Source organism: Phaethon aethereus, assembly GCF_964289735.1.
Source record: "Phaethon aethereus genome assembly, chromosome: 2".
Lineage (NCBI taxonomy): Eukaryota > Metazoa > Chordata > Aves > Phaethontiformes > Phaethontidae > Phaethon > Phaethon aethereus.
In genome coordinates, this window is record NC_138582.1 from 138,648,755 (window position 1) to 138,674,413 (window position 25,659).

At 41.8% G+C, this 25,659-nt stretch overlaps 2 protein-coding genes across 2 annotated transcripts; one reads left to right on the forward strand and one right to left on the reverse strand.

Annotated features, from left to right (window-relative positions):
• Nucleotides 1-302: 302 nt before the first annotated feature.
• On the forward strand, nt 303-4,378 carry LOC309417309 (anterior gradient protein 2 homolog; the record flags this gene model as incomplete). The annotated part of the gene is made up of 7 exons (XM_082014788.1): nt 303-737; nt 1,042-1,105; nt 1,182-1,234; nt 2,177-2,250; nt 2,642-2,705; nt 3,648-3,731; nt 4,329-4,378. Exons 1-7 carry the CDS (start codon nt 359-361, stop codon nt 4,376-4,378), a joined length of 768 nt encoding a protein of 255 aa, XP_081870914.1. The 5' UTR covers nt 303-358.
• Nucleotides 4,379-8,523: 4,145 nt separating this feature from the next.
• Nucleotides 8,524-25,079, reverse strand: TSPAN13 (tetraspanin 13; the record flags this gene model as incomplete). The annotated part of the gene is made up of 6 exons (XM_082015298.1): nt 8,524-8,598; nt 9,704-9,814; nt 10,144-10,257; nt 11,085-11,165; nt 12,504-12,671; nt 25,017-25,079. The coding sequence occupies 6 exons, from the start codon at nt 25,077-25,079 to the stop codon at nt 8,524-8,526; spliced, it is 612 nt and encodes a 203-aa protein (XP_081871424.1).
• Between the last annotated feature and the right edge of the window lie 580 nt (nt 25,080-25,659).

The window sequence follows — 25,659 nt, forward strand, 5'->3', positions numbered from 1 at the left end:
TACAGGATTAGATGATACTTTTAAGGGGGAAGACAGGATCGGAAGTTTCAACAACAGCATTAGGCTGTGCCTATGCCAATGGCTCACTGTAAAGCCTAGCTTAAGATTCTGACTTCTCATTTGGGTTGTTCCTGCCGCAAAATGGAGGAAGAGCCAAGAGCTGAATTTTTCAGCACCTGCTGCTGGGTTACTATAACACTGGGAGGTCAAGGTAGAACTGTGAACTTACCAGGACATGCAAGTACTTTTGGAATTGCCAAAACTCAGTTGTTTTACTGAGCAAATTCAGTGTATGTAAAAAGAAGAGAGAGAAACTAACACAGAAGTGGGCATCTTAAAAGGACCACGGCCCAACGGCATGGACAGACCAGTAGGAAGCAGCCAGGTCCTTCACGGCAATTTGCTAAGCAAACCTCACATTTCCTCGAGGTCGCCCCAACCCCAGGCCCCTGCCTGGAGCAGTTCATTTCAGCCTGGACTCACCCTGCTGCATACTTTCGACTTGACCTGCCACTCTCCCGTCCTTATCTCACGTGTGCCTCCAAGAAGGCACCAGCTTGGGATGCACGACAACACGCGGTTTCTCTTGTCTGTTCCAGGAGCAGCCATGGAGAAGTGTTACATGTCCATGTTCCTGCTGCTCGTTGCCATCTCCTGTGCTCTGGCAAAGGATGTGGGCAAGAAGGAGACAAAGGAGACCACCGTTAAACCAAAACTGCCTCAGACACTCTCCAGAGGTAAAAAAAAAAACCCAAAAAAACAACAGAAATTTTTTTAAAAGTACAATCTGCTGAAGTTTTGTTTCCTGTGCTGTTCTAATAAATAAATTGTATATATTATAAAATTTATAATATGTATATATAAACACATTCTGCAACTACCTCTTCTAGTATTTCCTAGCACCGCTCTCCCTTAATTCCTGATTTAAAGCCCCCTGCTCTGGCAGCGCGTCTTGGTCGATGCCCTAGCCGGCAGAGGGCGGGACGCGAACCCGGGGCCCCAGGCTCCGCTTTTAACGCACCGCCTGTCCTTGCCCCGCAGGCTGGGGAGACCAGCTCATCTGGACGCAGACGTACGAGGAAGCCCTCTTCCGCGCCAAGCACAGGTACCGCGCCCCGCTCCGCGCCCCCTACCGCCCCCTACCGCCTCCCCGGCCCCTGACGAGGAATCTTCTTTTCCAGTAACAAACCCCTGATGATTATCCACCACTTGGACGACTGCCCGCACAGCCAAGGTAATCCTTCTGCACCCGGCGGGGGGCAATAAAATCATCCGGTTTTCGGTTTCTGGAGAAATGCTGCTTTAAAAAAAAAAAAATAATAATAAAAATCGTTCTGCCTGCCCAACTTGCTAACTTGCGCAAGCAGGCAGAGCGTTCTTCAAGTCGCTGTCACATGTAGGTGTTTTCCAATGTGCAGAAATAAAATAAAAATGGTAATTGAGTATGACATGACACAGAATGGGTACAGAAATGAGCACAGGGCAGCAGATGGCAAATCTGGTTTTCGGTTCGGGTCGCGGTCAAGCCAAAACTGATAGCAAGACCAGGAGCAGTGGAAAACAATAATTTATTGGAAAAGACATATTCAGCTCTCAACATCATTGATGACTGAAACTGAATCTGGCCAGGGACTAAATTAAACTAGGTTGAAACTGAGCTCTTGCAGGACTTCTGGTAACTGAGACTGCCCTTTTCCCAGTGTTTTTGAATTTACCTTGGGGCCCTTCTTCCTGCAAAGCCGATCCACATGGCAAGACCTTGGTTTCCATCCATAACTCCAGAAAAGTCTCTGTACAAGTGTTAAAATCCTTTCAAACATTTCAGGCTGACATCCCACGCTTAGCCTTGTCAGTGCCCTAGGAACTGGAGCCAGAAACTGCAATAGTAGAGTAGGAGGTTTGAAGGGTCAAATGCTCAAATTCAAACTTAAGGCGGCAAATAATTTGAGAGCTGCAGGAAGGAGGGGCATTTTGTACCATTATAATGACTCTTTACCACGGAATATAAATGACTTGATCATCTTCCAGTGGAATGAACTTCAAATCTTCATTTGCTGTAATTGTAAACTGGGAATTCTCATTTTGATTCTCTCCAGTTTGTTTGAATTTCTTTTTCAAGGACAACATATTTCAGGGGCATGTTTTTAACTTTCATTCCCATTTGTTTCCACTCCAGCCCTCAAGAAGGTCTTTGCTGAACATAAAGATATACAGAAATTGGCTGAAAAATTCATTCTCCTGAACCTTGTGGTAAGTTTCCCAGTTACACTTCATTAAGTAAAAGCAATAAAGTTCTATTTTTAGTTATGGCTTCTCTAGCTATTGTTAGTGTAATAGTTAGGGTTGGCTAAGAAAAATGGCTAAGTGCTGAAGCATAATAGATTTAGTAATATCTCTTTCATCTGTAGTTATCACAACCTCAAAATATGAGGGAATTTAAAGTTTGATAACAACAGTTAATGTTATTATTAATTTGCAACTCCAGCTGTTAAAAGATTGCATTCCAGACAGTGAATTTCTTAAAGTGCAAAACGTATTATTTAAGCTCTATTTCATAACAAAAAGTACAAAGAAGGAAAAAAAAAAAATGTAACATGCCCTCCTGCAATCTTGACTGGGAACCTTATCTGTTTTCTTGAAGTATGAAACCACAGACAAGAATCTTTCACCTGATGGCCAGTATGTCCCTCGGATTTTGTTCATAGGTGAGTACCTCAAGCATCAAAGCTGATGTCAGACCAGAGCCCATGCTGCGCTGCGCATCTCAAATCCTCGGGCTTATTAACAGGAATTTATTTCATGAGAAATATAAAATGTCTAGTTGGGTTTTGTTGGATGAAATTTCAAAGCAACCCCAGGCGGGTCATTAGCTTCACAGGTCCAGCATTCCTCCCTCGTTAACTCTACGAATGATGCAATTTCTTTCATCGTGTCGTTAAAATGACATTATGCCACAGCGGGTAGGCGCTGGCTCAGCCTCGCTCGTCCTCCTGTCTCTGGAAATACTGTAAACCCGTCAGGTTTCTGTTTGTAACAGGCTCAGACGGCGCAGGAAGAGTGGTGACCCCGGAGGCTTCAGGGGCCGATTTTGGAAGCTGAGTACTCAGCTCTGGGCTCCACTAACCTGCACAGGCCCCCCAGCAGCATTGGCGTTTTGGAGACTTGTTGGTGGCCGTGCAGGCATCCAAGTGTTCCCTCTCCCAGAACCCTATACGTAGCCTTATATACTGGACACATGTATCATTAGCACGTACCTTGATAAATCTAGGTCGTGATGTCCATTTTCAACAGACCAAAGCAACTGCCATATTATCTCTGCCTTTGTTATTTCTTTTTTAATAACGTTTGTAGCCTGAAAGCAGCCTCAGCTCGTAGAGTGAATTCAGGTACCACGCAGTGGCAAGAAGGTGTAAGGCTGATCAACGCTGATCAGAATTAAACCTATCCCCTTCTTAATAAGCCGGCAAAGACAACACTTAAAATTAAAATGTCAGTGACTATGTAGAAGAACGATCTGTCGTTTTTTAGGGAAAGCAGACTTGTCTTGCAGAAACATTTCGGAAGCAGGCAGAAGCGCAGGGAGGTTTCTTCCCTTCTGCTTGAAGGTTAGTCCTGCCCTCTACAACTTCTCTCATCCTTTTTTCCAGATCCTTCCCTGACTGTGAGAGCAGATATTACTGGAAGATATTCAAACCGTCTCTACGCATACGAGCCCTCTGACATTTCATTGTGTAAGTAGCGTGTTCTGAAATATTCTGAAAGCAGTTGCATTTTTCATGCGACGAGGAATACCACCAGGCATTGCAGACTCTCGCAGTTGGTACTTGCTGAAAGCCAGTTAACCAGGATTAAAATGAAACAGGACGCTAGACTTGAACTCAGTGAGGTGAAGGGAACGATGGCAGAGCCCTGGAGCCTTAAACATCCATCTGTTTTAAAAGAAAGCATACGTCAGTAGGGCCTTGCATAATTCAGCAGTCCTCAGTGTAAGCAACGGCGGGAACTCTTGCACACGAGCCCTGCCGGGCCAGGTCAGGAAAACTTCTGGGAGCAGGGAAGAGTCGGACGCTACAGCCCTCCGTCACCGCCGCGCAGCTCCCTCCTCTGCCCTGCGAACGCCTGCGCTAACAGACTTGGGCTCTCACCAGCCACAATTAAACAGATGACGTTCGCAAAACGCTTGGGAGAGCGCAGTGCGTCAGCATCCGTATAGCAATAGGCACGTGAGCAAAAGCTTTAATAATAAACAGCATTTTCTCTACGCTATTTGTAGTTGCTGGAAGAGGAAGTTGCGACAAAAATAATATGTATGAATATTTCCTTTCCAGTGTATTCAAATATGCAGAAAGCGCTGAAGCTCCTGAAGACTGAACTGTAAGGGGAAGAAGGAAGCCCTTAAAATACAACGAAGTCTGATCTTCCATCTCTTCTCCGCTCATTGAAACTGGTGAAGAGACTATTTAGAGCGATATTTAGTGATGTGTAGTGCTGGTTTATATATATAAACACTACAGTTTTACATTAGCACTTTTGTACTGGGCAGCATTTTTAAAAGCTGGAGGCTTTTAATTTAAGGCGTACAGAAGAATACTGTATGATCCAGCTGTAAAAATGATTTTTTTTTTAAATAAATCCATTTCAAGTGTTTACATACAAAATGTTGCTGTGTTTTGTGTTTTTTCCTTATTATCATCTACCATTATTAGAAAGAGTAAAATCACTGTGTCACTTGAGACCACAGCTTGCAGTTTTACATCAAAGCACTTTGGAAGGAAAAGGGCTGCTGTGGGTTACACCAGCCAGCAGCTCAGCCCCACGCAGCTGCTCCATCACTCCCCTCCTGAGGGACAGAATCAGAAGGGTACAAGTAAGAAAATTCATGGTTTGAGATAAAGACGGTTTAATAGGTAAAGCAAAAGCTGCACACACAAACAGAGCAAAACAAGGAATTCATTCACCACTTCCCATGGGCAGGCAGGGGTTCAGCCAGCTCCAGGGAAGCAGGGCTGCATGATGGGTAACCGTTACTTGGGAAGACAAATGGCATCATTCTGAATGTCCCCCCTTCCTTCTTCTTCCCCCAGCTTTATACGCTGAGCATGACACCATGCGGTGTGGAATGTCCCTTTGGTCAGTTGGGGTCAGCTGTCCCGGCTGTGTCCCCTCCCAGCTTCTTGTGCACCCCCAGCCTGCTCGCAGGTGGGGTGGGGTGAGGAGCAGAAGAGGCCTTGACTCTGTGTGACCATCAGTAATAACTAAAATGTCCTTGTGTTATCAACACCATTTTGGTCACAAACGTGAAGCATAGCCCCATACAAGCTACTATGATGAAAATTAACTCTACCCAGCCAAACCCAGTACAGGAAAGCAGCCTTTTATCTCCAGTTTCAGCAGCTAGTTAAGCTCTGCATTGCTCAGCCTGCTTTATCTCCGTTTGCTTTCTGGTAGCACCAACCGGATGTCGAGCTCTTGGTATCAGGCTTTGCTTTACAGTTAGATAACCAGAAGTGCAAACGTTTTACAGAATAGTACTTGAGTCTACAGGATGGCATTGTTTACATGTGTGGGGGTCTTTTGATTCTTTTTTTAAACTGGCTGCATTCTGAAGTTATCCAATGATCACCTTATCTAGATTTTTCTTTTTAAAGACAAAAACTGCTTCCCTTAAAAGATTCCTGCTTACATCAGAATTCAGTAAAGACTTGAGATGATTAATAGAAATTATATTGCATTGAGTATGTGGTTGGTTTCATGATTGCGTTACAGCTTGTGATTGCTTATTTACAAGCCTAAAAGGGACAAGAGAAGTCAGACCTAAAAGCAACCCTACAGCGGAACACCATGGAACTACACACTACCTTAAGACTCAGATAAAAAGGAGATTTTCCAACCTCAAATACGTAAGAACTCAGCAGCAGCACAAGTGAGAAACACTTTGCCCAGGATTATATTACCTTCTCAGCTTTTTAGCAACGTCAGCTGTTGTTACCACTACCAGTCATGATGATAACCACAAGAGAAGAATACACCTCAGAAGGTAGGACAGGCAAGAGAAGCAAGGGTTTCTGCTCAAGGGAATTTATCATCAAAATTAGAAGCAAGGCACCTGCTAACATGTCTTTGGCAAGCTATGTGAACCCTACCAACCAGAAAAATCTCAAGTGGTACCTGGAAATGGCTTGAGACATGCAAGTCAGCTGCCCTTAAGAATCAAGAATCCACACCTCTGATGTAAATATCAAGGCTTGTGTTTGGTGTTTGCTTTTTTTAAATAATCACAATCTTGAAGGGACAAAGTATTATTAATGTGATAGAAAAAACTTTAATCAAACCATATGATTCACTGATCTGTCCTTTGACTACTAAGACAAATTCACATGTTCTGAGACACGAGAGTTTCTGAAGTGGTAATATTTTCAGTATTTTGTCAGTGATGCACATTTACAGTCCAGTATCAACTACCATATTTATGAAACCAGACCCATGCAAAACTAAGCATTAAAAGAGATTAGGAAAAAAAGTCAAAATTGAAGCAGCAATGTGGTATTTTTTTAAGCTTCATGCACCCTCTCCGTAAGACTCCTTTAATTTATTACAGTAATGTAAAAAATACAGAGCCTGTCTAGACTAGGAAAATTAACTGTTGCTAAAGACAGCCACAAGATGATCACCATCCTCTTGGCACATATTGAGAATGGCTGGTTAGTTCCTTGAACAGGACAGCACTTGGGAGCGCGGGATAAAAAGCTGTGTACGTTTACATTATATGTCAGTAATAGTCTGAAAGCTCTTAAGGTCTTTCAGTACATGAGTGGGCTCTTGCATTGAATGTAGAAGTCTGCGCTCAAGACAGACATCAATACTTCTCATCATAGGAAACAGTAACTCACCGACCAAACACCAGGAGATGGCGCTGACAGCAGATGTCGAAGAATCAGCTACACCTGAAGAGAAGCTGCCTTTAGCCAGTTCTTGACACCCCTCCGTGTTCTGGTTCAGCTCTTCAGGTTAAAAACCTCGAGACAATTCCTTCTTTAGGAGCACTGGGCAAATGGAAGTTTGAAAGTGTTCTGATGGGCACGTATTTCAACCTCTTTTTGCCTCTTTTGCAGGAGCAAGGAGACATCTCCCCAGTAAAGGGAGACTGCATGAGCACCCACTCCCGCCTGGCCTCGCTGCTTCCTTGCCCCTGGCTCAGCTGCTGCATTCCTTGGCAGACGGCCTCAATACTCTTACCCTTTTCTTCCTGCAGAGCCATCTTTGAGGCTACAGCAGCTGCCTACCACACCAGAAGCGGCAACTGAATGAAGAAAAGGTGCAGTGCAGGTCTGCAATTCAGTGTGATTAGAAACAAATGCAACATTATGCACCTCAGGTGTTTAGATGTCTGGTGTTCCAGCTGATGCATCACTTCTATGGCAGGTTGGAAGAGGGATCATGCTTTCCTTCAGCTCAGACAACACTTACTACATGGGTAATGTACTGTTCTAACTTGAATTTTTTTTTTTTTTTGTTAAGAAAACAAACTACTGGAAACCTTTTTTTTTTTTTTACTTTTTTTCTTTCTTTTTTTTACACACCATTCAATCTCTTATGAAATTACAGCTGTTAGCTGGATGACAGAGAAATATACACTGCTGAGTTATTACAACAATAATTTCACACCATCTGAAAAAAAATAGCTGTACAACTTTCCAGACATCAAGTTTCTTACATTAAAGATGACAGACCACTATTGATTCTGATGCTGTGCAAATACCAAACTTCATTCACTTGTCAAAGAAAAAAAAAATTTCAAGTTAATCAGCTGCAGATTACATTCTCCTGGTTTTCTTCATTCATTGTTCTTATAGTGAAGATATCCATTAAAAACTAAATAATTATTTCCATTCTCAACAAAATTCTAAAGCTACCAGAAAGCCAAAACAAACAGGGAAGGGGAGGGGTGAAGACTACGGCAGTCACTGACACACACTTATGTGCACTACAGAAAATAACATCTTTACCTTCTATTTTTACATTATCAGGAAAGTGGGAGACCATTATTAAGACAAAAAAGTTGACCAGAACTCATCCTAAAGCCTGATCAAATCATACAGTCCAACCATCCACCATATATTTTTATCACTTTAATGAGAAATCATGTGAATTTTTGTCATCAATGAATACAGCAGAAAATACTTTTGCTTTTTTTTTTTGACACCAGAGAAGCCAGTAGTGCTACAAAACTCATGGTATAGAGTTCACCACATCCATTACCAAAGTCTTAACAGTGTTATTTAATCAGCTCAGAGCAGCAGTTTGACTATGCCCAGCTACTGAATGCACCAGTCTACTTTAAGACACAGATTCTTAGAAGAAAATTATGGGACATTAAATATGAAAACTACAAATTTCTTATGGAAATAGTTTTCTTTTGGGTACTTGTACATAAGTCCCTATTATGGAGAAATACCAAACTATGAAGAATCGGTATTTTGAAGTAGAGGGTGCAGAGAGAAGATTCAGTCCTTTATAAACTTATCAAAGAAATGCGCTAGGATTTGCACGGGGATCCTTTTGGTTCCTGTATCTATATGTCAGCCAGACTCCCAGAATCTGAAAACAAAAAGCAAATATAGTATTAAGCAAAGGGTGTCCACCCAATCTTCAGTCAGTTTTACAAAATTTATTTTAAACATAAAACAAAACACCCTGACAATGAACTACACAAGTTTAGGGTATTTTACTATTGCTAAAATTGCAGAACCACACACCAGCTTTCTTAATTATAAAAAAGAACGCACTTTCTCAGAAAAATTTCATACCTAGCAGCAGAGAGAACAACAATATAAAAAACTGTATCCACAATGCAAAGCAAAGTATTTCCCATAGGCATGTCCAGCGTTCAATTGCCCCCCCATGTTAATATTCATAAACCTGTTTTTAGTGTAATGATAAACTAATCCTCCAAGTCATTTCATTTTACAGCTACCACTTACCTATGTCTATTTTTCTAGTACATTTTCAAATGTTATCATTTCCCTCAACCACCTTTCCCCCTCCCAGCAGCTTCACATTTTTAGTAGAGAAATTGAGGGCAGATGTCAGAGAGATTCTGTTTAAGTTGCTGTATTTCTCTTGGTGCTGTAGTATCTACAAACCTTCTGGAAACTGGACTAGCCGCAGGAGTATAATAAAGCAAGTATATGTATCATCTGGATACTAAAGCAAAGAGTCAAAGACCTTTTTAACCTGATGTTTAAAATACAGTTCACTCATCATGAAGCTGTATCTTTGCACTACAGAAGGCACACAAAAAAACCCCCAAAAAACTGTGTGTGTGCAGGCAGGGGGAGGCAGGAAGAACAGGGGAACAAGGTAAAGCAATGGCACTCTTCTTACTTTTGGAGAATGGTAAACGTGAATAGCTAACTTTCGACAAAACTTAAACTTTACAGCACCACATTTTAATGTGTATCTAGTTGTGGTTTGTAGTCTAAATAACAAAGTTGCAAGAACTCCTACTGTTGAAAGACAATCCCTCCTTTTGGCAGACTTAAGCAAGCTGATAGCCTGGAAAATTTTGACCTAATTAATTATTTGACTCTTGAGATAGTACTGCGAGTTTCTGTAGTAAACCCCCAAAAATTAATTGTTTCACAAAACAAGGCCTTAAAAGTAGGGAAATAGCACTCAGTTTTCTAACCTCCTACACACTCACCTCTGTGAAACTGAAGAAGAGTCCTATGCCTCCAACAAATCTCAGCACCATTCCAGAGTATTCTTCTATTATTGGTGCACATGGTTGACACTGGCGACTTCTAAAACAATCCTGTAGCAGATACAGAGAATTGCACTCCATTTTCTGATGACACTTCATTGATTGAAAGCATCTAGTTAGCTCTATCAAAGACTGCCAGCCATGGACAAAACTCTAGTAGTTTTTAAAAGACTCCAAAAAAGCAAGTATATAAATGACAATGGAGTACAAGGGTGATGTGTAATTATGTTTCCAGTAAGTTGCTAAAGAGCTTAGTACCATTGTAACAACTATCTTACACATTCCTTTAAAAATTCTGCTGTCTGCAACTATGAAAACAGTTGTACATACGTGAACAAACACAATGAAGTTGTAAGATTTTTCATGCTGGAAGAACTTACAGAGGAGCAGGTTTCATTCGGATCAAAAACTCTGAATCCACAACAATTCAGATTTCTCTCAATATCTGCTCTCGCACTTTTAGTGTTATTCCATCCCACCTCTAGAAGTTGACTCTAGAAGACATAAGCAAATACATATTGAACTGCTTTGCTTTCATTGAAAACCAATATAGTAGGCCAAGTTAACAAGTCCCTATCTAAAACATTTGGATCCCAAAGTGTAACAGGATAATACATTAAAGAATAACTTGAATGTTCAAACAGCCTGTATAGCTAATGAAATAGCAGCACATTCATGGTTATAAATCATTTCTTCCCTTCTTTTTTCTAAATCCAACAAGAGCACTAGTAATGGGGCATGCAACTAATCTGAACTGGGACTGCTCAGACTTTAAACAAGAAGTGTGCTTACATGTAATAGCTGATTATTTAGTCACCGTACCCTTGGCTGTTTCTTACGCAGTAAGAATTAGTCTCCATAAGCCATGGAAGCTGGTTTTACTTTCACCCTTAAGAATCACCTCTGTTCCTAATGTAGTTACGACCTTTTCAGTTACAGAACAATTCAGTGGTGTTATCATCTTTACATGATGATTACTGTAGATTTCATCAGCGTATGTGAAATTGCTGAACACATGTTATAGTCAAGATATCATGCTGCTACACTTGTCACCATAAACCTAGACAGGAAGCTTAAAACTAAAACAATTTAAAAAAAAAAAAGACAGCAGAAAGTCATTTTAGGATCCAGATGTATTTCTTTCTAGCTTACCAGAGCCAAGCACTGCTTAAGGTCTAGTCCTTATTTGGAAGGATAATGCTGATTTTTCTTAAAATACGCTCTCCCCATTTTGTTGAAGACTATATAGAAATATGTATGTACATACACATTTATAGTATTATGTTATAGATTAACTGAGAAGTCAGGAAACTTTTCTTACCTGCTGTTCCTTGTTTAGTGCCAAACAGGCACAGGAGACAGAAAACTGGACAATAAAGACTAGCAGAAGAATAATCATGTACTGGAAACAGTAGTTAAGAATATACTCTCAAATTCATTTTGCTTTTATAACACATATGCCTAATAGTATTCCTTATTTCACTGGATAACAATAGGTCCTTAAAAAAACAAACAAACAAATCAATGAACTACAGAAGTAAATTCTGACTGGATGTGGAAAAGATGACCCAAACAATGTTCCCAGAACTCAGTCACCATATTATGATCTCTTTTTGGCTACTACTATTCATAGCTGGTATTTCTGCGTTAGGTGTTTCTTGCCTAGCAGAACAACATGAGCAAAGAGGTTAATAAAAGGAGCTTTGAGAAAGAAAAATCTACTGCCAATTTCTCCAGCTTTAGGGACTCATCTTAGGAACTTCACTTAAATAAAGTAGTAAAGAAAATACTTGTCTGAGTACTGCATATTCAGAATTCTTTTTTTTCTTCAATGACATATTCTTGTCATTAATTACAAAACAGAACTTTAGTCTAGATTAAAAACAAAGTGAGAATTGCTTCTGGAACACAGCCGCACACACTTTTGGACTAATGCATCTGGAAACAGTACAAAACAAAGAGAACAAACTTTGATACTAAAGATCACATTTTGAAAGTCAGGCACTGCCTTCACAATTTGCCTGCTGTGTTCAGAGGCAGACGCCTATCTCACGCAATTAAACTGTTTGTAAAGTGGAGGTCACTCCTTACTCGTAGACCACAACCAGAAAAATAAGAATTTTATCTGATTAGTATCTTTTTTCATCCAAACAGATCAATTGTGTTATGCAAGGCAGCATCACAGACTGCTTGCAGAGTGTCAATAAGCATAAAGGGGCAGCAAGGTGCACTGAGCAACGCCTGTGCTCATTTCTAGTCTGCATTCGCAATTAAAGACTAGGTATGAAAAGAAAGTGCTTCTTGACTGCCTGTATTACCCACAATGCATTCCCCTGCCAGCTACAACCAGCTCGCTCGCTATCTGGAAGCATCACCTTTCTCTACTGTTAAATATTAATAGTTCACATACTCTAGCTTGGTGTAGGGTTGAACACACAGTAAGAGGCACCAGTGACACAATGACCCACCACAAAAAGCTCTCAAAAAATTACAATATTTAAATTTTTAAAAAGTGAAGATGTGAATAATTCTGTCTTCAGAGCATTACAAGGGAGAAAAAAGGAAGATGGCATAAAGTTAAATGGGAAGGAAGTTTAATTTAGACTGCACTTGACTAAAATAAGATTGTGGATTTCTGTTCTGTTTCTGAAGCACCTCCCACATCAGACTCGGCTGACAGAGCAGGTTCTTTACGTAGCTTGAACCAGGCCGTGATCCATGTAATGCATTAGAAGGATACAAAGAATAGCAATACTTGATGATGTTTCACCGCACCAATCAATCCAACTAAGGCAATAAGAAAGAGGAAGATTCCTACTGCAATTGCCACGCCAACAACTCTGAAACTAGAGATCAGGCCGAAGCCGATTCCCCATGCCGCAATTCCAATCAGCAGCAGGCTTACCAGCTGGAGGGAAGAGAAAACAGAAAATTAGTCTGCATACTAAAAAATGCTCAACTTAAAGACAGCTACGTTATTGACATTAAAGTTGTTATTAGAAAGGTACAATTTTTCTTTCCAGTGAAAAGAGAAGCACATCCCTAAACAAACTAATCCTCTACTTCATCGTAGAGATAACTTCAGTTCCAGATGTTTCAAGGCACACATATTCTTCAACACTGTTAATGTGGAGCTGTTACAAACTTCATCTACCTACAACTCAAGCCATGTTGGATTATCTGTGACTGACACTGAACTGAAGTGTGGATGATGACAGAATTAAATGAGCTAAAAATCATTGGCTTTAATTCACAGAATGGAAGAATGAGAATTACAGATGTCTTCTGAAACACAGGCAGTGTATTTAATGAAAATAGGATATACATTTTCATCATCCACAGCTCTGAACACATAAAAAAAGTGGACTTTGCCAAAACTTACTGTAATCAGGAATACATTCGTATTAATTCATTAGAGAAGCTTCTACATAGTTGATGATATAACACAACAGTTAACAAGGTCACACAAAAATACTTTTTAAATCTGTATCTCCAGAACTTCATGCAGTAAAACAATAAAGCTGCCCTGTGACTGCTACATATTTCTTCAAGAAAATAGCTCTACTATGAAGGCAATCCTATCTCAATACCCAAAACGCTCTTGTGCTGTTTCCTTCCTTTTAAAGATGGTATTCAGGGAAGGCAGGCAGAATCTGTCCCGGTTAGTTTACTGGGATTTATTGTTTATATGGGCAGGAAGGTCCAGCCTTTCCTGTTTCCATGCCAAAAACACAGAACAAAAGAAAAGAAAATTCCAACACGAAAAGCTGCAGAGAAATCTGTAATGAGTACAGCAGGAGGGAAGCAGTAGACAAAGCCAACCCAGATATCCAATACACAAGATGCCTAACACACTCTTGTCTGAAACAGTCAGACCAATGTGTAACACATCACCCATTACATTCTCCGTTAAATATGACCAATTCAACTTGCAAGCTGTAACTTTCAAAAACCCTGACCTCACCAAAAAATACCCAGAAGTTGTACTGTTATTTGAAAACAAAAAAACTCAAAACCCCAAAAAACCAAAACAACCCACAACACAAAAACAAACAGTAAGCACTTAGTCTAGTCCAACTACCTGGCTTTATTTGACATCAAATACAGAGCAAGCACTTACACTTGTTCACCAGTTTCTATTCAAATGACGTGTGTCATGACGTTTTACTGCTTATCCAGAAGGGTGGAAAAAATTAAATAAAAAAGGAAATTTCCAGCTTATCCATCATTTCAGTATACTTATCCCAGAGCAGGGCATTTTTTCTGGTTTTAACACCAAACATGTCTGTATATTTTTCAACTTAAGTACGTTTTAGAAGACTGACCAAAGTAATGTTGCTTTTGAAACGTGGAAATCTAAAATAACACCAATTAAGCTAGTAAAACAGGCAGCGATGCTTATCAAGAGCTAAACACAGTGGGTGTCTTTTTCATGTGTTCATACAGCAACACATGTCAAAAAACGTTTTTACCAAAAGCCAGTAATCCACGGGAGAAACATAAGACATTCTGCAAGGAGGCTATTTGCCATACCTACACCTCTCTCGTAGCACTTGAAAAGACAGAAGAACACTATAAAATTCAAAGGAATTGTTCAATACCAGTAGAGTTTTAGGATTAATTAACATTTGCCAGTTTCTCAAACAAAAAGCCTTAATCACCATGTTTAATTAAAACCAAAACACTGGGCCAAGATGTCACTAATCTAAATTACGGGGGGGTGGTTGGGGGGCAGGGGGGGGGGAGGGTGTGGAGAAACAAAACAAATCCTTGGCTCTGCCACAGACAGATTTTCTGAATTCATGCTGCACAAGGTTATAAACTTCCTTATGCTATTATGTTAAAATTAGCCTTGCTAATCAGAGAGTTAAGCACAAGACCTACCTGTTCTGATCTATGCCCATTCACTTTATTTCATTGTCTCATACCACTGGGAAGATTTATTTTTCCATGTAAGCATCAGAAGTGAGCAACAAAAGAAATCCCATAACCCAATTTCCAATCAGAAAGCGCTGGCTGATGTCCCATGCTCTGCATCAACTTCAAGCACTTCACTCACACCACTACTACACAGCTCTTCAAAGTGTTATCTCATTAAAAAAAAACCTCAAAGGCAATGTCAAATTTAAATTTATTTCACAAAGAAAAGCAGAAGAAACTTTGCCCTAATGATTTTCACCAATACTTCTTTCTCCTGCCTAAGCTATGACTGCAAATCTTTATTTTCACCAACCTGCCTCCAGGACACCAACATGTGTATTTTTTTCAGCTCTTTGCTCATTTCATAAGAGGTCTAAAACAAAAGCATTCTTAGAGTATCAAAATCAAAAGTAGAGCGCTAAACAAAATCTGTGCCTGAAACACCTACTGGATAAATGCAGTGGTTGAGCTGCATGGTACTGGTTACTTCTTGCTGCTGTTACTCATCTCAGCTTCCATTATTCTGATGATATGTACATGAAATTAGTGCGTATGACACTAAAAGTTATTACCATGACCCCCTGGCCCAGAAAGCTTTTTCTGGTAGGAGCAGCTGCATAACAAATCTAGAACTGCTATGGTTTTCAAGTGGCAAAAAAGCTCTGGCTTTTAAACCCACTATTGAACCCTGTATGTCCAGGAATCAGGTGACTGGCTTTGAAAAATTAAGTAACATAAAATAGTTTAATTTCTCTTTTCTCATTATCAAGCTCTAGCTCCATAACACCAGAGCTGTATTTTCTCCTCTTTCACATGACAAAGCTGTCCATTGTCTAATGCCTTAAAACATCTGGAAATTCAGTCTGATCATAGATCCATGCTACTGGGCTCTGCTTTGGCAAGCTACGTGAAAATGCTGTATCCAGTCAGGCAGATACGTGATTTGGATCAAAGTAACTATTGGCTACTCCAATTTTGGGCACTTAAAACTGTGGAAAACTAACTTCATGTTTCAAAACTGAAATGGAGTCTGCAAGTTACAAACCATTGAAGGAACAGATTTAGTATTAAGTTCTTGATTCCTCTGCATGTTGACTGAAAGATGAATATTCCTTCATTTTCAGGTTTGGAATGGACTAGCTGAATGTTGAGTAATAAAAACATTTTTTTTATAGTGCCATAATGTGAAAAACTAAAGTAAATACACACTACTACAAACAGGAAAAATAACTTAAGCTGTTTTGGGAAGAGGTTTTACAAGTCTGTAAAACAATGCAAGGCTCATAGCTTTAGGCACTGTTCAGCTGCTAGAAATGACTACTCAGGAGTGCTTATTCCAGTGTTTTGAAACAAAAGGATTTAGATGCAGTATTTCTAAAAGTGAAGCTGCTAAGACTTTGTAGTAAAACGTACTTGAAAAAATTACTCAGTGACCCTAACTACTTTTAAATGAGTAATATGTACATTATAAATATACAAGCTTTATTTACTTATTAAAAAGTCACCTATTTCTGTTAAATAAAGGAAAAAGGACTCTCTGTGGAGCTTCTGAATGTCAAATTTTACTGAAACCACATTTCACAGCACCAGAATTCTCCCAAAGAAAACAGAGTCATCCTTGGAAGACTGAAGTACATGTGAAACTCCATTTTACCTACACAAGTTTACTTACATAAAGATAGCCTTGGTTACTAACACTTCAAACATTTGTTCAATAAATCTACCAGAAATATATGAAAACACAGTCCAGTTTTTAGTGATTAGGACTGATCTGGTTTCCCACAGTAGTCTCATTAGTAAGCTGAAAAGGCATGGGTTGGAGAAACGGCCTGTTAGACTGAATGACAAGAGGCTGGACTGCTGGGTAGCAATCGATGGCTCAGCATCCAGCTGGTAGCATGTAAGGAGCACCACAAAGGCTGATACTGGGCCCAATATTATACAGTATCTTCAACAACAACACGGGTGATAAGACAGAATGAATCCTCGGAAGATTTGTGGATGATACTAAACAAAGAAGAGTGAGTGACTCGCCAAATAGAGATTCAACTCTGATGGACCTTGATAAACTTGAGGAATAAGCCAACAGAAATCTCATGAAGAGCAAAATTCTGCTCCTGGGGTACTTCAGTGGAGCCTGGGAACAAACCGGTTGAACAGCAGCCTTACCGAGATAGACCTAGGAATCACACTGGTAGCCAAGTTGAATACGAGCCAAGAGCCTGCTCTCATTGCAAACAGGGAAAGCCAAGAGGATTGCAATCAAAAGAAACTCAACACTGCTGAGACTGCAGCTCAAATACTGTGTCCTATTTCAAGACCCCCAGGTTGAAAAGGAATTGGAGAACCTGGAGCCACCAAAATGGCCTGGAGCCTTGAGGATGATGTTTGAGAAGCAGGTGATGGAGCTGGGTTTGTTTAGAGTCTGACAAAGAGGCAGCCTAGGCATAATTTAATAGCAACTGAAGCTGAAGGCGCATTACAAAAATAATGGAGGCAAACTCTTCTCAGTATTGACTGACCACAAAACAAGAGGCAACAACCACAAGTAACAGCTTGGGAGGTTCAGACTGGACATTAGAAAAAACATCTGCAAGGTGGTTTGGTGCCATACTCAGAGAGGTGATAATCTTTGTTCTTGACGTTTTCAAGATTCCATAGACAAAGCCAAAAGTTGGCAAACAAGTGTTATACTCTGAGCAGGATCCTGGATAGCTGAGCCCCAGAAGTCCCTTCCAACCAATACACCCACACACCACAGCCAGCTTTTCCACCATGGAAACTTTGATTTTTGGTGTGGAGAGTGGCAAAGTTTTAACAGGCAGATAAGGGACAGATTTAGCACATAACAAGTACTGTTCTGTATCATCTAGCTCATTAAATAAAGACTAACACCAGCTCCTAAACCCCATATCAACAAAACACCTTCTTACTGCTTGTCTCTCAGTAAAAGAGCAATGAATGATTCCTCAGAAGTACTTACATAGCTTCAAAAACACACGTACAAGTCTTGTTCTCAGAAGTGATTTAAAAGGTCTCATTCACTTAAGGCATGTTTACATAGAAAGTCTACAGGCATTAAGAACAGAAGAATTTATTACAATCTCCATCTGGAGCAATCTGTCTCTCAGAAAGATGCCACAAGCACATACTGTCCCCAAACCAGAAAAGCAACACAAAGCCATGGGAAGTGTGTGCACGGGCAGGGGGAATCTAGTATTTTTAAATTTAATATCCTTATTTACTATATACTATCTTCTCCATTGATACAAATTCTAGCAACCTTATTTAAAAGGCACACATGCAAACACAGGCTTAGCATAATCCAAAATATACACTCATCAATTTGAAATTAAGTAAATGCTTTACCAAACAAACCTACAGGTAGCACAAATCCTAAGGGAAAAGCGGTAGTTTTCACTATGACCGAGTACTTTTTCTATGGAGTAAAAAAAAAAAAACACAAGCATATTTCCAATAAACAAAATGTTACTCCAATGTCAGCATCTCTATAGGAAAGATTTTAGAGACTGTAAATTCAAGATCAGTGGAATGGATCAGACTTCACTTTAAGTGACTTCCACTTTTTTAATACATACAGATACACACATACACACACAATATGAACTTCAGAGATGTTTAAAAAATAACAATTTCTAGACAAAGAAGAATTTCTTTGTCACAGAGTTAAAGTCATCACAAGTTCGATTGTCCGGTTCTCCAGTTAACTTTTTATTAACATGATTAGAGCATTAGCCTTTACAGTACCAGGGTTTTCTTTCCCCTTACTGCTGCACAAATTACTACTTCCACAGACTCATAGAATAGTTTGGGTTGGGAGAGACCTTGAAAGATCATCTAGTCCAACCCCCCTTCAATGAGCAGGGACATCTTCAACTAGTTCAGGTTGCTCAGAGCCCCTTATCCACAAGCTTACAGTCTACATTACAAAAAGAAACCAAGATACTGTCAAACGATTTCTCTAGACTTCGCCACTGAGAAGCAATTCAAATGCCAAAACCAGTTCCTCCTTCCTTCAACAGCAAGCCACAAGCAACTCTGCTGTTCTGACTAACTAGCAACTTTTCAGCACTTCAACTAGCTTGGAGTGCTCCCTAGGAAGGAAGTCATATACAGAAGTTAGTGTTCCCACTGTACTCTTGTAGCCCCAGCCCAAATAGGAGTTTAGTGAAAACTGCGTATCAGAACTTAAATTTCAAGAAATACAGCCTCACCATTCCCAGGTTAAAATATTATATAGCATTTACACCGGTATTAGCAAAGGAAATATTTACAGAATAGCTGTCAGGCTGGATATGGAACAGGAACTAAAACCAGAGAGATTACACACATGATGAAACACATCCTCCCTAACCTCTTTCTCCACATGTAAGTTCTACTTCTTTTAAGGGGGCTTCAAAGTTTAAACCTCAAATGGTACATAGTTTGGTGATAGAGATTTCTACCAACTTCCCCTTCAACTTGGCCAACCATTTCTGCACAGTCATAAAGAATCTAGAAGACAATTCTTCTGGTCTCCTGCATTTCATCTAAAACACATTAAAACAATCGTCAGTATATAGTGGTATACCTTCATCAAGCTAAGACTAAGCTAAATTGTTTTCCATCACAGCTGTAAGCTAGCCAAACTGTAAGCAACTTTATCTTCTCCCAGTACTTCTTCAGCTTTACTGAGAGCACAGAAAAAGCTGAGCAGTAAGGAAAGCTCTGGGTAACTCCAAAGGATTTCTAACGGAAAGCAAAATCTTCCACCTTAAGGCAACTTATTTAAATGAGGAGTGATCAGTATTCTGGTTACTGAACAGCGTTGACACATGATGTGGAACAAGCAATTTATGTGAAGAGCAACATTCCTGTCTCTTATCACAAAAGCCAGTTCTTTCAGTTTGATGGCCTAGTTCAGAGTTCTTCATGTTATTGGCCAATAATTAGGATCAAATTGTTCTTGACCATGTAACAAGCTTCTTTCATGTTAAAATGGCAGTGAGATTTAACCCTTTTTGTACTCCCTGGCCTTTGGAAATGCAAGCTTTCTGCTGTGAAGCAGGAACAACTATTTTCTAAAATGTTTACTTTTGCTTGCTTGCTCGTTCATTGTTTTTTTAAGAAGTTGTGAAATGTTTTCAGGAAGCTTGGTGATCCCATAGGTCCTTCTTCCACACATATATCTTCCTCAACAGGAAAACAACAGTAGAAAGATCACAACTAATGATTTAAGCTACAAGACTACTACATGACCTTCAAAGGGCTTCTCAATAATTATGCTGGTTTTAAAGTGTCCATCTTCACTGCTCAGATGGCTGAAAACATCAGTGGTAGCAAAACATACCATGCTCCATATAGCCTCCTCCTTCTGTGCCCTGTCGTTCTCCAGTCCTTTCACTAAACACAGCCTGCCTTCCCAGCTCCAAATGCCACTATGCACTCTGTGCTAGACAAGTGAAAAAAACCAAACCCACTCATATGTGGTCTCCAGACCCAGCACATGTCTCAATTCTGACCTGCTACCACAAACTGCTGTCACTTTGGCTATAAACTGACACCCAGTATAGCTGAGGGCATTCCCAGGCACTGACAAAAAGTCTTGAAATATAGATATATATTTTTGCTGCAGTCACTGTTCGGTATTCTCTCAAGCGTGAGCATAGAAACTTTCCCAAAAAGCCAATGAAAACAAAAAACCACCAAGACTAAATTGAGATGACCAACATTAACCTTCCCTGCCACGTACCTGTGAGCTTCTGTACCACTGTTTTATTTACACATCAAGACTAGATAGCACAGCTTATACTGCTGCCTTCAAAATGTCCTTGGGAAAGACAGAAATGGCTCCAAGGCAACCTGCCCCATCTGCTGAGCATCCAGTTAGGACAATGAGCTAGACTAGCCCAGCACAGGTTGGTGCTAGGGCAAACTCTTGACACTGTACTCCTAATTGCTGACCATAGACCATCAGCCACAGTGAACAGCAGGCTATTTACTGGTAACTTCTTACAGCTGAAAACAAGCTTATAGAAACCAAAATGGAATTGAACTCAGAGATCACAGGTTCATTTACCACTGTGAAAGAAACTGGCACACGAGGCAAGAACTGCATTTCTCAAATTCCTGTCTGATAGCACCTGGCTCCATGTAGCCACTATAGCAGTCAGGAATTATCAGAAAACACGGAAAACAGTCGCATTCTCTTTCCCTAGGAAAATCCAGGTGTTCACCCTGACTCAGACACTAGGCTTCCCTTAAGTAGAGAGAAGGGAGCTGGAGCTAGCAGATCTGCATGGAAGATGCAACATGCTCACCCCTCTGTGTCAGGAGACAAACACTGTTGAAAACTCTACCATGCCAAACACATGCTGTCCAAATCTGAGAATTTCTGTCCTCATCTTTGCATACTTCCGTAACATAGGAAAAGCAATTTTGATAGAGGGCAGAAATGCATTAATGACACTTTCAATAAATACTGCACCCAGAGAACAACAGGCAGCAATAAAAAAAACCACAAAAAAACAAGCTTTCAAATACAATGCTTTGGAAAGTGATGCAAAAACAAGGACACTTAATAGGCAGTCTAGAAAACAAGTTCAGAAAGCAAAGTATTATAAAAAGTAAATTATTTTGATAAAAGTACTTTCTGTTGTTAAGAGGAAACATGGATGCTCTCACAGAATGAACTCTGTGCCACTAAAAAATACACACTTCTAATGGGAAAGGTACCATATGTTTTACTTTAAGTCAAATAACCACTCTAGGTCTAAGAAAAACTGAAAGCCTGCTTATCAAAACAAAGGTAAGATGTTTACATACTGACAACAAACAGTTCGTGTTTGCTGCTGGCCGCAGCAATAAGTAAGTAGCTGCTCTGGTGACAAAAACAGCACACACCATCCAAATGAACTGTCAGCATTTTTTTTTTTTTAATTTAAATATTTAATCTTGTGGCCCAGCTACCACTTCAATCTTTCATCACTAGCCAGGACTTAGGAATTTCCCTTTTCTTTCTGAGAATCTAATTTGAAATAAGACAGCAACTGTTCACACTTCAACACAATTACTCAAGACTTCCTTGGAAGGAACATTGTCTACCTAAGGAAATCCTTGTCTGCTTAAAGTGAGCAAATATTGGTGGAGCCAGCACCCAGGATTCTCATACCTGTATGATTAGAAGTCTTGAGTTATGTACACATCCTTGAATGTGGCTGAACTCTGCGGACAGGCATTTTAAACAGTTTGTATGGGTTTGGCATTTGATAGGAAATGTAAATATGACTAAAGACAAAATTGGTCAGATACCCAAAACTGGTATTTTAAAGGTCCTTGTATACAGACAGTTCTTCCATGTAAGACACTATTCTGGCAATACACGTCATTATATACACACTGAGTCAACAAATAGTCTCAATTATTTTTCTCTGCTCTTCCAGTACCCGTAAGGAACCATACTGAAGTCAGCAAGACTCAGCATATATGCCAGAATTACTCATATAAAATAAATTTTAAAATAGAATCGGGGCCTAAGGACATTAACTTAGTCCAAGGAAGAACAAAAAGTCATCAGCAAAGTACCATCTGAAAAAAACATTAAGTGAGCTATTACGTTAGTGGGTTTCTGGTTTCTTGCCTTAAACCAGTAACTGATTTATTACTGCCAGGACATACATTTTTCTTGGTGTACTACTGTAAAAAGTAAAACAAGACAGCATTAAAAAAAAATCAAGTTCCAACATCCTATTCTAGAAGTGTTTTTTAAAGAAAAGCAGAACATAAGCTGTAACCTCCAATATACAGTTCTGAGGGTGAATTCATTCCAAGCACGTGATACAGACATATCAATGCTAGCTAGAAAAACATTCAAGAAGTGTTATCTGCTTGAGCTTATATCCCTTCTTACCCCCAGTACTCCCTTCCCACCAATTATTACTGTGAATTAACATTGTTTAAAAAGATGATGATGGAGTTCTTGCTCTGGTTGCCTTCTGTATTTCTTTCCACCTGGGAAGAAAAAAAGCCCATCATTCATAGTGCTGTTGTAACCCAGGTGTTGTTATCGGCATGTTTTTGTCTATCCAAGGAACAGAGAACCCCACACATTTTGCTAGATCAATGCCACCATACCAATTAAACACCTTAAACGTTATTTCTGCAACTCAGAATTTAAAAGCATTAGTCCTGTAACTTGCATATAATCAATAAGCAACACAAGCAATAACAATTGGATATTCCAGTTACTATAAAAAGAAGTCATTCCTTCCCTTCAGCAAAAATATACGTTCTGCTTCGGTCAGATGAAAGAATACCAAGTGACACCCACAAAGTAAATAAATTCTACTCACAAAGACATTAGAGCAAGATTAGGCTCATAGGTGCATTGTACAGCTATCACAAACAGAACTACAGAGGTCCCAAGGATAACCCACACTTAGTGAGGCCAGATGGGCCCAAAAGATCTACCAGGCCCCTCACACCTGGTTAATATATGGCTGTAGGAATAAGTGATAGTGATCTTCAGAAAAAAAACACCTGCTGTCCACGTGGCATCAAAATGAGATTTGTGCACGTATTATGTTAGAAAGATCCAGATTTCTCTCACTCTTCTGTCACGCAAGAAATAATAACAAAAACAACAATAACAAAAAGAAGTCTTGCATTAACATCTGGTTTACTGAAAAGACAAATCAGGATGGGACAATTCACCTATAATCCATTTGTTGGGAGGGGGCAATCCCACGAAAAGTTGGCCAAAGTGATCGGTTATTCTGTGGTTCTAACTTACCTTCATTATGACAGTCTACGTATGCTAAACTTACCTCCAACTACAGACACCAAATGAGGCAATGCCTACCTGCTCCCCTCTATTCTGGCTGGAGGTAGCACAGGCAACCCATAGCATCACAGGGATCCCGGGTGATTTCACTGCAGGTAGGCTGGCCTCCCTAAGCATGCTCCAAAGACTTTTTCAGGGACATACTCCACTCCACAAGCTCCTCCAAGGAAGCACACGCAGTAGCACAGGCTCTCCTGTATTAAGGTTTTTGTTCTGCTCTTTTCTGAGGGAACGAGGGTCACCTCATACACCAAAGAATATAACAACAAACAACTCTAGCTTCAGCACAAGCACTTCTACATCCATTCAAGCTCCGTCTTGGTGATTACCATCAGGTCTAGTGACCACCTGCTATGAGAACTCTCTTCGTTCTGATGAACAGCAATAGATTTGTTTGTCCTCCTGTCTCGCCTTCAGTCAAGATCAGGCAGCGCTTTCAGAAAAACACTGATACAACTGCCTGCAAGCACCGTCTGACCCCAACTTCAGTTCTGCCAAAAGTCATCCCCAAGCACAGCTGTTAACATGAAACATTAGAGGATATACTACCTCTGCAGAAGAGCTATGAGAGGAAGCCATTACACACAGTCCTGGTTCTTGCTATTTCTGTGTCATTTTAAAATAGATATTGAGGAGAAAAACCCATAGCTATATCACACTTGAAGATTGTGATGTTCTCTGTTGGAAATAGGTCCTCCAACTCACCCGAACAAAAGCAGGCACCTGCCCGGAGCTCCCCAGTGGTTCAGTTATTTCAGTTTAGCATTCTGCTTTAACCCCCCCGCCTACTCTCACGTTCCCATTGCCCCGAAGCAGCCAGGCTTTCTAACTCGCCGGTCCATGCCCAGGGGAGGGCAGGGAAGCCCACTTACCGGGGCTGGGGGCCTCTCCAGCGCACCCCCTCCCTCTCCAGCGTGCTTCGGTCTGTACGGGTCTCGTAGGGCCCAGTACACCGACACGTCCCTTGCCACTTACCGCACTGCACTTATTTCGGTGCTGCTCCTTGGCTGAGAAACAACAAAATAAACCTTCCTCGTTGACGCCCGGGTTGGCGCAGCGCAGACACTGAAAAAGCTCACCGGCGGGCCGGGCCTCCCGCCCCCTCCCCACACCAGCACGGCCCGGCCTGCTGAGGGGAGGCGGGGGGCGCGCAGCAGAGGAGACCCCCGGCCCGGGCGGGCAGCTTCCGGACCGCCCGGGACGCTGACTCCGGGGAGCCACGTCCCTGCGGTGACAAAGCCCGGCCTGACCGGTGCCACCTTCCCCCTGCCCCGCCCCAACTGGAGGCCGCAACCGAGCAGCAGCCCCGGTTCAGAGCTCCCCCGACCCCTCAGCACCAGCCCGCCGGAAGGAGACCCCCTCAGCGCGGAGCGAGGCCCACCACCTCCACCACCCACCCGGCGGCGGAACCCGCAAGGCGAGGGAGACCCCGCCGGGGGAGCCCACACCTCTCCCGCCGCCTCGCCTCGCCTCAGCGCGGCGGCCACGCACCGTGTACAGCAGGTTGAGGGCGCAGAGGCAGTTCTTGGAGCAGGCGAAGCCCCCGCACACCATCGCGCCGCCGGGGTACCGCACAGCAGGAGGCCGAGGCCGAGGCCGCCGCCGCCGTCCCGTCCCGCCCCCCGCCGGCCGTCAGCGAGCGGGCGGGCGCGGCCGCAGCAGGTGAGCGGCGCCCGCCGCCCGCCGCCGCACCCGCTGATTGGCCGCTCCCAGGCGCAAAGGTAAAGAGATGCAAATGAGGAGGCGCAGAGGGGATTGGGAGGACGGGCGGTGGCTCTGCTCGTCGGTCCTGTTGCCCGTTATCTGTGGGCACCGGAGGGCTGGGCTTCGCTCCGGCCTCGCCGCAGGGGCTCGGCCCGGTGCCCCGGGCAGCTTTCCGGGGGGGAGAAGTTATCGGCCCCGCGCCCCCTTTTCTCCCTCTATTGTTACGACGGCAGATTGGGCCCACGCCTCGCCCCCTCCCCCCCAGGGCGGTGGAACGCGGCCAGCCTGCCGGGAGCTGCCCGCCGCCCCGCCCAGCTCCCGGGGCACCGGCCGCGGCAGCAGCTCCGGGGCGGGCAGCGCTACCTGCCCCGCTGCCGGCGGGTGGCCCTGACGGCGTGCTCTGCCTGCGAGGTGAGCGGGGGGAGGGAAG